At 42.0% G+C, this 13224-nt stretch overlaps 1 protein-coding gene across 4 annotated transcripts in view; it reads left to right on the top strand.

The window, feature by feature from the left end:
• The first annotated feature begins 2722 nt into the window (after positions 1-2722).
• Positions 2723-13224, top strand: part of LOC102554774 (disks large homolog 5-like) — a 30366-nt gene continuing 19864 nt past the window's right edge. The window contains 5 exon segments of one of the 4 annotated variants that reach the window (NM_001433266.1): positions 2723-2913; positions 3656-3818; positions 4968-5099; positions 5764-5940; positions 9533-10133. In NM_001433266.1, the coding sequence (NP_001420195.1) occupies positions 2763-2913; positions 3656-3818; positions 4968-5099; positions 5764-5940; positions 9533-9617 (708 nt within the window). In that variant the 5' untranslated portion in view covers positions 2723-2762 and the 3' untranslated portion in view covers positions 9618-10133. 4 annotated transcript variants of the gene reach the window in all.

Consider the following 13224-nt stretch of genomic DNA (forward strand, 5'->3'; position numbering starts at 1 on the left):
GCAACGAAAAATAAAGATTTGGGCTAGTGGTGAGTAAACCTTGTAAAAAGCGACAAGGTAATGATGATAAGATGTTTTTTGTGTATGTGTTCTTTTAGAGTTATGCTAAAAACTAAAGAAGTGATGTCAATTCTCATAGATGCTTTTAGTCTTTGGACCCTGACTAGAGACCGTTTATACCCTAGACAAGAGAGAAAATGGGTTTAAGAGAAAAACAGTCCTTCTGGACTCTCCACAGATGCTTTGGTGAAAGAAGGAAAATGAGCTTAAGCTTTTTTGGAGCTCTCCTGGGGACAGAAGGAGGGAGGCAGACGTCCTGGCTCCTTGCTGGCTCCTATTGGAGAAGTGCTTATCTCTGGTTCTGGGTCCTTTAAGTACGATATCTGGGACCTTTTGGTGGGACACCATCTAGCTCCTTCCCTCTATGTCTGTTGTCTGTCCTTGGTGCACCAAGCTGTCCACGGATGTCAATTTATGTCTGGGTTTTTGCTTCTCGTTGCTTGAATGTTTTGTGTTTCAGGTTTAAGAGAAAAAAAATGGTGAAAACTTTAAATGCTGGTTGATTCCCCCCTTGATTTAGTTTTAAGTCCTTTCAAGAAAGAAACAAATAAATAAAAAGAGTTTCAATTGACCTTTGGAGCCCTGCATCCTAGATAACTGGTTATCTCTGGTGTTAACTGTCATGCATGTCTCTGACTGAATCCGGCCTCAATGGAGGAATGTAGCTAGGAGCATAGGTCTGTCCACTGGGGAAGCTCCCCAGGGGGCTGGCTAAATGTCTACACTAGCTGGCCTTCAAGGTGCCAGCAGCTTCAAAGCTTCTATGGTAATGGAGCTGATGTCTGTTTCTCTTAGAAAAATCTTAGATTGTGATTACTGGATTCAACAGGTAATAAGGTGCTTCTTTTAAAAATGACAGCTACAAAAAGTAAGAATGGTGTTTGATCTAAATACTAAAGTTATGTGTAATCACTTCATTTTTTTCTGTTTGGTTTTAAATATATAATACGCTCTACATTTCTTGGCTATAGGTTACTGGCTTTTAGGTTATTGGGTATGGTTAAAAATTTGTAACATTGGTAACAGAAAGTTGGCTTAAAACTGGAGTCATTCTAGACAACAAGTGCCATGAGCCAACCCAGGGGAACAGGTCTAGATTGGGATACTATTTGAATATAACTCTTATCATGGAAACCGGACTTATAAAAGAATTTAGGGCAATGTCTCTTTGTTGGGGTATTAGAGCCTGCAGCATCGTTCGTTCATATGCAAGGCTTGGCCGTCATACTTTATAGCATGAGGAATGGACTTGGTGTTTTGGAGAGACTGGATTTTGGAGGATAGATAGTTTGGTGGAGGGTGAATGTTGCTTTCCAAAGTTATGGCTGTGCTCAGGTGTTATAAGGGAAACTTAAAGAGTGTGGTTAATGATTGCCAGTGTTACATTGGCTACAGTTTACAGTTCGATCACAGAGAGATGCAGGATTCTAACTCACACATATTTGTAATTAAGGAAAAATCAAATAGGTGGAGATTGTTATGAAGGGTTGATGAGGCTATGGAACTTATAAGAGCATTGCAGCCTGGTTGCTTACTGCAACTGCTATTTCAAGAAATACATATAGAATTATTATAGGGTTAAGAGATTGTTTTTATGCTGTTTCTTGCACTCTTGGGTTGTTGTGAAATATTTCATTTCTTGTGTTTCTTTGGGTTTTGTTTGACTTGCCCATACTTTTGTATGTCTTTTTGAAAGAAAAATGTATTCATTTTTATTTATTTTGGTGAATTGTTCTTTGGATGACTTTTGTCTGTGGTTCCTCTGAATGCAGTTCCCTCGGTGGCCAGATGAGGGCACCAGATACCGAGTTATAAATGATGGTTGAGCACCCTGTAGGTCCTCTGAGTGAAGCCAGCAGGTTGCCCAGGTCAAACTCCAGTTCTAGCTCCTGTGCACCATGATGTGCTACAGCTTCTCTGCTTCCTCCTGCTCTTCCTTGGCCAGCAGCACCTCTGCATTCTGCCCCTCCATGGCTCTCGCTGGGTCTCAGGTCCCTCACTTTTGGGGATTTTAACTTTTAAGAATGGACAGAAAGTTTACAGTTTGATGTTTGTCCTAGATGTGAGCACCTATGTTGCCAGAAAAAGCGAGGTTCCATTGCACAAAATGGGATTGTAAGACAGAGATTTCAGGAAAAAACATGGGTGAATATTTTGAAACCATTCCTCCTCCCAAGGCACAGTCCATGAAACAACATTCTCCAACTTGCATACATTTAAAGGTGTAGGAAAAGAAATATTGGCCTCTAGGGAACAGTGTAAACTGTGGGAATTGGATTATATGTCACACACATGGACCCTGGATCCTGGGTTTATACATTTCAGGAAGAAGAATATTCATCATCCAAGGTCTTTAGATTTTGGCTGTTAACAAAGATGTTCTGTCCATATCCAGGCTTTAACCAACTCTCCCTCTCCCCAGCAACTGAGTTGTAATGAAGCAGTGAGAACTCTGAAGTTGTGGAAGGAGAGTGTGCGAATGGTGTTCCCTGGCTCAAAAGTGATTCTCTGGAAAAGCCACTGCAGAAACTGGTCAATCTGGGTGGAGGTAGTCAGCAAGTAAGCTATGGCATTTCCCAGTAACATCACCGGTAGTGTCTTCCCTGGAAATTCTCTTGTATCCAGGAAACACTAGAATGTTCTGTGATGTCAGCAGTGTTGCGGTGACACCAACTGCCTGAGCCATTTCCCTTCATTTCCTAATGGGTTCCCGAGGAGGCATGTTCTCCAGGATCCTCAGTCTCTTTCGGAGGGACAATCATATCCGTGCAGAGACCAGACCAAGGCAGAGGGAGGCCAGCCTTCTATCACGTTGGAGAACAAGACGAATGGAAAGGTCCTTGAGGAGGTCACGTGAGTACTGGGCAGGGCAAGGGGAGCTTCCTGGAGGAGGTTGGCTTGAGCTGGTCCTTCCAGGAGTAGGACGTATGATTTAGAGCCTCAGTCTTCCTAAATGGCTGACCCAGACACAACAATTTCTGATCATTAGTTTGACAGAGAACCAAGAACTGTTATATGTCAAGGGGCTTTCCTTGGATCTCTTTAATGTCATGGGCAGTGTCAAAGAATACCAGAATGAGCGTCTGTAAGAATAACAAAGTGTCTCTCTCAGGATAGGCTGTGGAAGCACTTCATTCTCAGCTGTGTCCTGTAGATTACGTGGGTAATTGATGCCAAGAGGGATACTCTCCTGGTCATATATCATGGTCTCAGTTACTTTGTACTTGAACACACGTGACTAGGGATTCAAGATGTTAAACAGTTTGGACTCAAGGACTTACCTGCCTCACATCATACATTAGGTTAGAAGGTCCTCGAATTCTTCTTGTTTAGGCCAGCATTAGAATTTCAGTGCAGAAGAATGGCTGTAGGAGGTGTGGTCTATATCTATGATGGCATATGTCACCATATGTCTATGATGGTGGGGAACAGGGACTGAGCTGAGTTCAGCTTAAAGATAGCTTTCTTGCTCTGTCAGGGAGTCACTGTATCTGTAGAACTGTTCATCCTCAGACTTCTGTTTTAGACTAAGCATAGTTTTTCTTGACACTATATCCACATATATGCCTGTTTACTGGTGTTTATCTACCTACAGAGTCTGATCAGAAGGCATCATCCCAACCCTCCACGACACCTGTTGAGGAGGAGAGAATGAAGCGTTTGGAGAACCTCAAAATTGCCCTCCACAAGATGCAAAAGGAGAGAGATGAACTCAGGAGAATCCTGGCAGATTACCCAGGAAAGAATTTAAATGACAGGTAGTCACAGTACAAGTTCTGTTAAATCCACATTTCCTCACATCACAGTAGGCTACAACTCCAGGGTGGGCTCATGGTCAAAATCACTTTCCTGATTGCATCAGAATGTGAAGATCAGATGGGAATGAGATGGTGGCACAGGCTGTTTGATTCCTACAAACGTAAATCATAGCCTGTGGCCTGAGTCACAGTCTGGGAATAAGGGTAGTAGTGTGTGAGCTCTCATTGTGTGGTTTAAGTAGCCTGGACAGTTGTTGGGTTGTGGGAATTTCTAGGTGGTCTGATTATGACCAATCATTGTTGTAATTGACGTGGAGGTGCTTTGGGTTCAATAGGTCCTGTGAAGAGCTGGAGGGACCCAATCCCTCTTGCTGCCTCACGTGTGTGACTGCACTGTCAACAGGGTATCATTGCTTTTCTCTGATTTTATTGATTGTATTTTGAGATAATGCCACACTCTTGTATTTATTTGGCATTCTAATTGTATGAGAGAGAGAGAGAGAGAGAGAGAGAGAGAGAGAGAGAAAGTGTTTTGTGTGAGTTTGTGTGTGTGTATGCATGTGTGAGTGCGTTTGTGTGTATCATTTAAGATCTGGGTATTCTGTGTTCTGATTTGGCCTGAGAATTATCCTGTGTCAATTTTCATGGCATGATAATGATGTGGCTGACAGCCTCACTTTGAACAGTACAACATTTCACATCTGCTCAGGTGGACGCACATAGGAATCTCCTGGTGTGTGCTATAAATTCTTTTCCCTGTAAATACTGTTCATGTTCCTTTGGGTTTTCATGTAGCAATAGATTGTATGATTGAGAATTGTTACCTAAGAACAGGAGAATAGTCTTCATGGGTTTAAGTTGGAGCCTGGATGGTGGCACAGGACCCTCGAATGTTCTTGGCAAGCTAGTCTATTCCTTCAAACCCTGTCAGGGAGCTCAAGCAAATCAGCTCCCTGCTTTTGTTTCCTGGCACTGCTGTCCCTGTGTCCATAATAATAAACTGAATAAATACCAAATGCACACAGTACCAAGGACTAAGGGCGTGGCATGTCCTAGGCTAGAGTAGTTCAGGATTCAGTCTAAATTCATGTAATTCTTGATTCCTTCATTCATAATGTTATTTGATCCTTGGACCACGGCCTGGCACAGGAACAAGTTTGACTCTGAGATGCTCATGATGCAGCACGAGGAAGTGATGACCGACATGAAGAAAATGAGCGAGCAGATCAATACCGCTTTGGTCAAATGTAAAAACCTTACACTGGAAAATGACTGGTACTGGTGAGTAACTTACAAGGTTGTGACCCCAGCACTAGGCACAGCATGTGTCAGCCCATTCTTATCTTTGAAATAAAGTGAGGATCAGGCTTTATAGTGTTTGAAGCATACCAGGAAGCCTGTCTCTAAGGAAGGCTCTAGGATTTTTACCTCTTGTAGATAGTTTGAACAAATGGAAAGAGACTGTGAGATTCATCAGTCATTGTCCTTCCCAAATAGGGATCCTGTACATAAAAAATGTGTGCACAATGATGGAGTCATCAATCAATCCTGATGCTCTGGGGCTCTGATAGGACACACACACACACACACACACACACACACACACACACACACACACACACACACACACAGGACACATAGAAAAATTGGCCTCCAAGGGACATTCTAATAAAATGGACATATAAGCACACATAACGATTAAGTCCACTTCTAGGAAAAACTTGAATCAATGGTGTCAGGTTTTTGAGAAGTGCCCTGAGTCTTCTGGAATGTTGCTCTTTTCTCCATTTGACCTGTCTCTAGGTTATGCTCCATGGCTACTGTGGACGTGGACTATAATCTGGGGCTCTCTTCTGATCAGGACCCTAGAAGGAGGAATGGACTTGGAGAAGTGGGAGGAAGTTGGAGACTGGCTGGGATTCACCATTTTTTCTTTGTGTCTCAGCCGCAGCTTCTGCCTGCTCCTAACTGAGTGTTTTGAGCTGAAGAACAATGCCCAGAGAGCATGGAATGAGTACAAAGGGCTTCTAAGGGATCAGATTGCACTGGAAGAATCCATTAAGGAATCAACAAGGTTCTGTGGGGAAGCCAGTATGAAAATCCGTGTACCAAGCAGCCTCAGGTAGGATGAATGAAGCATCAAGGGCAGGTTTCCCTGATATCTAAGCATAAACCAAGTCAAACCAATTTAACCTTCTCCAACTTATCCAGACACTCTCCTAGGTCTCATCCAGTTGTTCATTTCTTTGCCCGTTTACAAAACTTTCTGTGATTCTAGCTTCATGCAAGAAACTGGAGGATTGACAACCAAATCCTCCTGCTCAACTAGAAAATGCATTTCCTTAAGGGGGATCTGTTGATCACACATTGCACACATACATGCCATTATGCTAGAGGGATGCCATGTGGTAGCCGTCTTTGTAGTGCCCAGAACTGATTAGAGTTCAGTTCAATTGCCAAAAGAATGGATACCATTGTCAATTATGATGGGGCTTGTGGACTTTCTCTCCTTTTCCCCATACATTGAAAATGGTCCCTTCTGCCTTTCCAAATGGTGTTCATAGTGACAGAGCTTGAGAAGCAGTTTGTCAGTCCTGTTCTATGTCAGTGTTTCAGTGTTCTTTCCTGTAGCTTATGTCCTGGAGCTGACTGGATGAACAGGGATGTAAGAAAGACTTCTCTCAGGGTGAGGGTTTGTGTGAGATACGTGAGGGTTTGAGGGAAATTTTTCTCCAACTCTCTCAACCTAGTGTGCCCAAGAAGTGCATTCCCTATACAGGTTTACTCTATAAGGGATGGATAGCAGTGTCTAAGCTCTCACTTGACACATTTCCTTTGTCTAATCTGTATTCAACAACTGTGCTTCCAGAAGGATGGCCTCCTCATTCTTTTCTGCTTCTCACTTATGATTTCAGTTCTCTCTCTCTCTCTCTCTCTCTCTCTCTCTCTCTCTCTCTCTCTCTCTCTCTTTCTCTCTCTCTCCCCCTCCCTCCTTCCCTACGTCCCCCTCTCCATTTCTCTCTGACTCTGTGTGTGTGTGTGTGTGTGTGTGTGTGTGTGTGTGTTTATGTCGTTGGGCACAGATGTGTGAACATGGTTATGGCTATGGTACATATGTTACATTGGGAGTTGCTTGTTTTAAGTGTTTGCGGTATGGGTGCTTACATATAGAAGTGTGTGTATATGTGTGTTGGTGCATATGTGTGTGTGTGTGTGTGACCACAACAAGTTTCTGAACACAGACACATATTTATATATATTGTATTAGTCTATAAGTACACATATAGAAATGTAAAAGAGAGAAGAAGAGGAAACGCAATGTTTCCAATTATTTTTAAACTGTTCTTAATGGGGTTTTGATTACTATTGAAATTATTACAGTGGGAAAACTATTCATCAACATTGACATTATTGGAGAAATCTCAGGAATAGGGTACAGGGATGTGAGGAGAGGCTGCTGTGTGAAATCCATGTACCTGAGTGTGGAAAGTGCTGACTCAGGGCTCTTCTGCCTCCTTTGCTCTCGGTGTGCAGTAACACTGGAAGGTCACGTGCTTGTTGTGTCTTCTCAACATCCTGGTTATGTTAATCGTTACCTGCCACCACTTTCTTTCTAGATCGACCTAAACTTGATTGAATATACATTGGCTTTGGAGTTTGCTCTGGAAATTGTTAATTGAAAGATTAATTTGCTTAGAGTTGAATCTGCAGGCAGAAGATGTCCAGGAGTTATGCTGAGGTGGAATCACATCTTTGCTACAGACAGAAACTTAGGCTCAAAATAGTCCACAGCACTCACCCTGTGTTGGGTTGTGGCACTCTTAACGATTGTTATTCAAAATCATTTGTTCTGAGTGAAAATCATCTGTAAGGAGGGTTTAGAAAGTGATGACCCTCAGACATTGCTGGAGGTGTCAAATGGGTAGCCCTGTGAGAAGCCATGCACAACTCTTGTGAAAGTTCAACCTTTGACACAGCGATTCCAGAACAAGAAGTAGGTGTCAGCAGAGAAACTGTGGCACATTAGTGTTGTAGTGGTTCACCTCAGAGCAGCCATGAAGCAAAATTATCCAGAAGTCCACCAGTCAGAAAGTGAAAAGGTACAATGTTGTCCAGCATTTCCATGGACTGTGGCTGAGTTTGATTATACCTGCCAGCATTTGACTTTGAATCAGTCAGCCTTATCTCACTCGAATTATATCTGATAGCATCCCAGTCCAAGTTTTACCTTGGATTGTGGTTATGGCGATTTCCTAGCTGTTTGTGCTGGTAGTTTGGCTGCCCTGTCAGGTACTGTATCCTAAAGGGACCTCATATTGAAAAATGCAGCTCACTTTGCATGCACTGGGAAACAGTGAGCAGAGGACAGAAGAGGCTCACCTGCCCCCACCCAGTGCTCTGTTGCCTGAAATCAGCCTCCTGTGCACAGCCTTGTGCCCTTGCTAAGCAGTCTTGGCTAACAGGCCTAGATGTCACATTTCTAATTTCTGATTTTCAGGGGAATACACTTTATTGGCTGAGCTGTCTTTAGCCTATGCTCACTGTGTACTTACCCCATTCCAGGTTTTTTTTCTTATGCCACAATAGTAGACTGGGTGATCTCTTCTATTACCATTAACTGGGAAACTAAGCACATTCTGCAAAATACTCTGCTTGTATGTGTGAACAAATATATTTGGGTGAGTTCAAAGGTGTTTATGTCTGTCTGTCTGTCTGTCTGTCTGTCTGTCTCTGTATACATGCCTGTGTCCATGGACAATATAATCTTCTAATGACCAGGATGAGGAGAGAATGTAGGAAAGTCTGTAGGACGCCCTGAATCAGAACAAACTGTTCACTGAGCAAAAGACCTTGGCTGAGAAGATGCAGCATCATTTCGGTGTCACTGAGATGATTTGAAAGCACAGGATGAGAGGACCCAAGTAGATTACCTGTACTTATAAACTGTCTTATTGGGTGTGTGACTTTCCTCATAGTTATCAGCATCTGTCAGGTAGGAGCAGCTCAGAATATTATTCCTGTCCATTTAAAAAGAAATTCCATCCATGAAGTGTATGTGATCCATAGAGATTCTGGCTATTGTGTACTGATCCCTCCAGTCTGAGCTCTCTTGTATTATCTGAGCCCAGTGCCTTTAAGTCTCCCCACAAAGAGTTTTACGATACCCATAAACAAAGGAGTGGTATAGTTTATTTTCTGCATGAGTATCTCCTTTAGAGTTCAATGCCTACCCTTGGCAAGATTTCCATGCAGTATATTCTTGCCAAATATAATATCACTTCAGTGTGCATGTACTTCTTGAGATATTTTTTCTCTGGGTCTTTGCAGATATTGAGGTTGTAAGTGGACCCCAGGCATATTCATGCACTGGAGGAATAATAATAGTCTTCATTTCAGTGATGGCCCGGCCTCCAAGGCCTTCCTATTGTTTTCTAGGTTGTTCACATTCTCCTCAACTGACGTTGAGACATTGCTACATGATTTTAAAATATAATATATATGTATGATTGGAATTATCTGCTGTTCACTGTTCAATTTTTAGCAGTTTTAAAAGCTGGGAAAACATGCAGGCCTGTGGGGTCTCTTACCCTTCTGTCTTGGGCATGAGAAAATGACCTCAGATGAAAGATCATTCTGGATTATCCTGCTGAATTGTGCACTGTGTATGGGAGAAGTGACATGGCAGGTCCTCACCAGGCCTTTTCCACCCCTAGGTCTGAACACTCCAGCAGACGCTTGCCCATGGCCCAGACCAGGACTACAGCTCTCAGAGACAGACCTGTCCACCAGGAGCACTGAGGGTGCAAAGATTGACAACTCCTCCCGCATCTCAGTCCTTGTAACCGTTCCAATCTTGGGCTGAATTTGAAAGACCTTGAGATGTGGCATGGAACACGCCTCACGTTTAACCCTTTGACGACTTGTCCATCAACAACCAACCACCCTGTATGAGGCAGGTCTACATTCCTCTTGAAGAGATTTTTACCATCTTCCCTGCCGTTCTGCTGTGTTTGCAAGGCCAGCAACAGGCTGGAGTTATATGTTGAAAAATCAGCAGGAATTGAATGCTGACTAATTTACTTGTTATATTTGGTTTTTAGTTTGAAGTTTGGTTGTTTTATGCATTTGGTTTTATTTGTTTAAGTTTGAAGTTTTGTTATTCATTTGTTAACTTTAGTGTATGTAATTAATATTAATTAATTAATATTCCTAAGGCTATATACATTGAACTCATTGACTCCCTAATTTAAAATGTTCTTGAATAAATTAATGTTTGTCTATAAATAAAAATGTGACCTTTAACCCTTCACTCACAAGCCGGTTCTGAGTCGTGTGTGGTTCTTCCTCCTGTAACAGCACAAGTGTAAGGCAACAGTGGTTTTCTGCAAGTCTCATGCAGCGTAGGCTTCATCATCAGTTCACAGCCAGCCAGAGCTGTGCAGGAAACTGTGCTCTTGATGTAGACAGTGTGTCATGCTCTGTGGAACCCCCCTTCATGATGAAATATATCCTTGCTTTATCCCTGTGCTCACAAATTTAGCTTCCTTTATAATGACAAACAAAGGAGAAACACAGAAGTATTTCTCTAATACATTAGAGGAAAGAAAACAATTCAGTATGGGAATGTAAAATGTTCAGGACACACAGAGTTTGATGCCTGTGGATTCCTTGAAATATAGCATCAACTATGACTGCACATTTAATGAATTCCACCAATTGTAGAGGAATGAACATTTTTACTATTTTTGTTGTTGGTGTGTTTGTTGTTATTGATAATGATGTTTTACTGAGTTCATTTTGATATATATCATAGCTTCTTTTGGGCAGAGGTCTTACAGTTTTGATTTATTTCTTTTTTTGCAATTTGTAGTGGATATTTTTATCTATATTTCAAATATTCTGTCCCTTTCCAGTTTCATCCCATAAAATCCCTATTCTCTTCCCAGAATGCCTACCTCTATGTGGGTGCTACCCCACATGCCTGTCATCTCCCTCCCACCTCCCCATATTCGTTTTCATGCAATTCTGCCAGGGGCCAGCAGAGGGCAGTGGATTTCACTGGGATGTGATGTGACAGAGAATTGTTAATTGCCCCTTAGGTCCTCTGGGATTCAAATTCTGAAACAGATGAGCCATGTCTCCAGTCCCTGTCCTGGACTTTTGTAATGAATTCTATTATTTACAACTTGTCTGCCAATTCTGTGAGTTCATTGAGAGAGCATTTTCTAATTTGTCATTAATGATTTTTTAATGACTATTTACAGAAATTGTTAAACATTATTTCCCTGTGCACATTCACTAATGGGCTTATATTTGAAACAGATTTGAAAAACTAAAACACTATATTTAAAAAAACGTAATTCAAATGGGCTATATACATAAGCATAATACAGTTGAAGAAACTTAAATGACTTAGAAACTCATATTAAATATTTATTATCCTTGGACACTACAGAAATGCCAATCAAAATTATTCTGAGATATTTTTTCATACCTTTCATAACTTAGTTCAGTAACACATAAGAGAATTCCCTCCTACTGGGTATGGAGCAAGGGGAACATTGAGATTCTCCTGGTGGCAATGCAAATATCTGTAGCAACATTGGAAATCGGTATGCTGTTTCTTCAGGAAGGTGGTAATGGGTAAACCTCAAGATACAACACCAAGGCATATATCCTAATGTTGACTCATCCTAGTATAGACACCCTTTCTCCACCATGTTCAGTGAAGCTCTCTTATAATATTCAGAATTTGGAAATATTCAAGTGGTCCCTTACGAGATGAGTGCATAAAGAAAGCATGGTGCATTTCCAGAGAGGATTGCTGATCAATAACTGCAAAAGGAAAAAGGAAAGCATGTAATTTTCAGGACAATGAAAGGATCTTGTAAAATCATCCTGGAAGTGGTGATCCAGATCAATGAGGACAAATGGGATACATATTCACTGTAATCTGAATGTTAATTGTTGGACCTGTGTAATTGTATGATCAGTTTAGTGTAAGGGTCAAGGGACGTGGGCCAGAGTGTCCCCATTTTCGGTGTTGTTTGCCTTGATCATACAATTGTATTCCTTTCTGAAAGAGAAATGTATTCATTTTTATTTATATTGGTGAATTGTTCTTTGGCTGACTTTAGTCTGAGGTCCCTTGCATGCAGTTCTCTCAGTGGCCAGAAGAGGGCACGAGATATCCTGTTATAGATGATTGTTAAGAGCCCTATAGGTCCTCTGAGTGAGCAGCAGACTTTGCATTGGGTTCTGTTGTTTATGGTTTGCCTCTCCCCAACTGGTTATCTCTGATGTTAACTGTCATGAGTGTCTCTGACTGGATCCAGCCTCATTGGAGGAATATAGAGCTCTATGAGCTGGGCAACAGCTGGTCTCCTGGGAGTCAGGTAGTACTGTCTCTGTTTAGGGTGGGCCTCCTGGGTCTCTGGTTTGAGCAGGCCTCCAGGGTCCCTGGAAGTACAAACCCACAGGCCTCAGAGAATTTTGAGAGAGTCTGTACTGTTATTTTCTAGCTTCCCTTCCCATTTCCTACATCTTCAATAGAGCACAGAGTTGACAACTATGAATTATATTTCCTAGGTGCCTCTCAAACCAAGAGTTTGCATGTGACTAAGTTTTGTTCAGAAACATATGAACAGAGTCCATAGGCAAAATGTCTGCCATTTTCTTCATGATGTTTACCCTCTGTAGTACTGAGGATCAAATTCCCATATTCTTAAAGTTAGTTGATTTATTCAATATCAAGAATGTATGTGTAAGGTATCAATATCCAGTGTTCATAATTGTCTTATTTGGCTCCCAAAAAGCTGCACTTCCAGACCTGAGGGTCCCTGAGGGCTTCGAGTTGCCATTGCCAATGTTTGGACAGTAAGACAGAAGGACAGGGCAAGGGATTGGGAGCGAGTGGAGGATGAAGGGAACCACCATGATCCAGACTTAGAAGGATCAGAGTTAAGAGCTACAGGAGAGAAAGCAGCCTACAATGTAGGTGGAAGGGAATAGGACCCTACTGGGGGAGTGGGTTGTTTCCCAGAAGGCAACAGGCAGCAAAGATAAAACATAGATTTAAAAGGTGTTAATCCTGGGATGCTGGGTGGAAGGGAGGTGTATGGTAGCTGTCAGGAGGATTAGAAATGTCCAGACATTGACCGTGTGTGTGCCTGTGTGCGTGTGTTTCATTCTCAAAATCAGAGAACTCTTTGGCAGGTGCCATGACTGCACTAAGGAGCCAAAGCTGTTTAATTAATTCACTGCTACAGTCTGGTACATTGAGGTACCAGGTGAGGGTCATATTAAACTGGACACGGGGTACACAGCCCAGTCAGCCAATGCACAGTTCATTCAGTTTCATTTCTGTTAAAGACAAAACAGGATAAAAGTTTCCCACTGTTTCTAG

This window comes from Rattus norvegicus, chromosome 15, assembly GCF_021556685.1.
Source record: "Rattus norvegicus strain SHRSP/BbbUtx chromosome 15, alternate assembly SHRSP_T2T, whole genome shotgun sequence".
Lineage (NCBI taxonomy): Eukaryota > Metazoa > Chordata > Mammalia > Rodentia > Muridae > Rattus > Rattus norvegicus.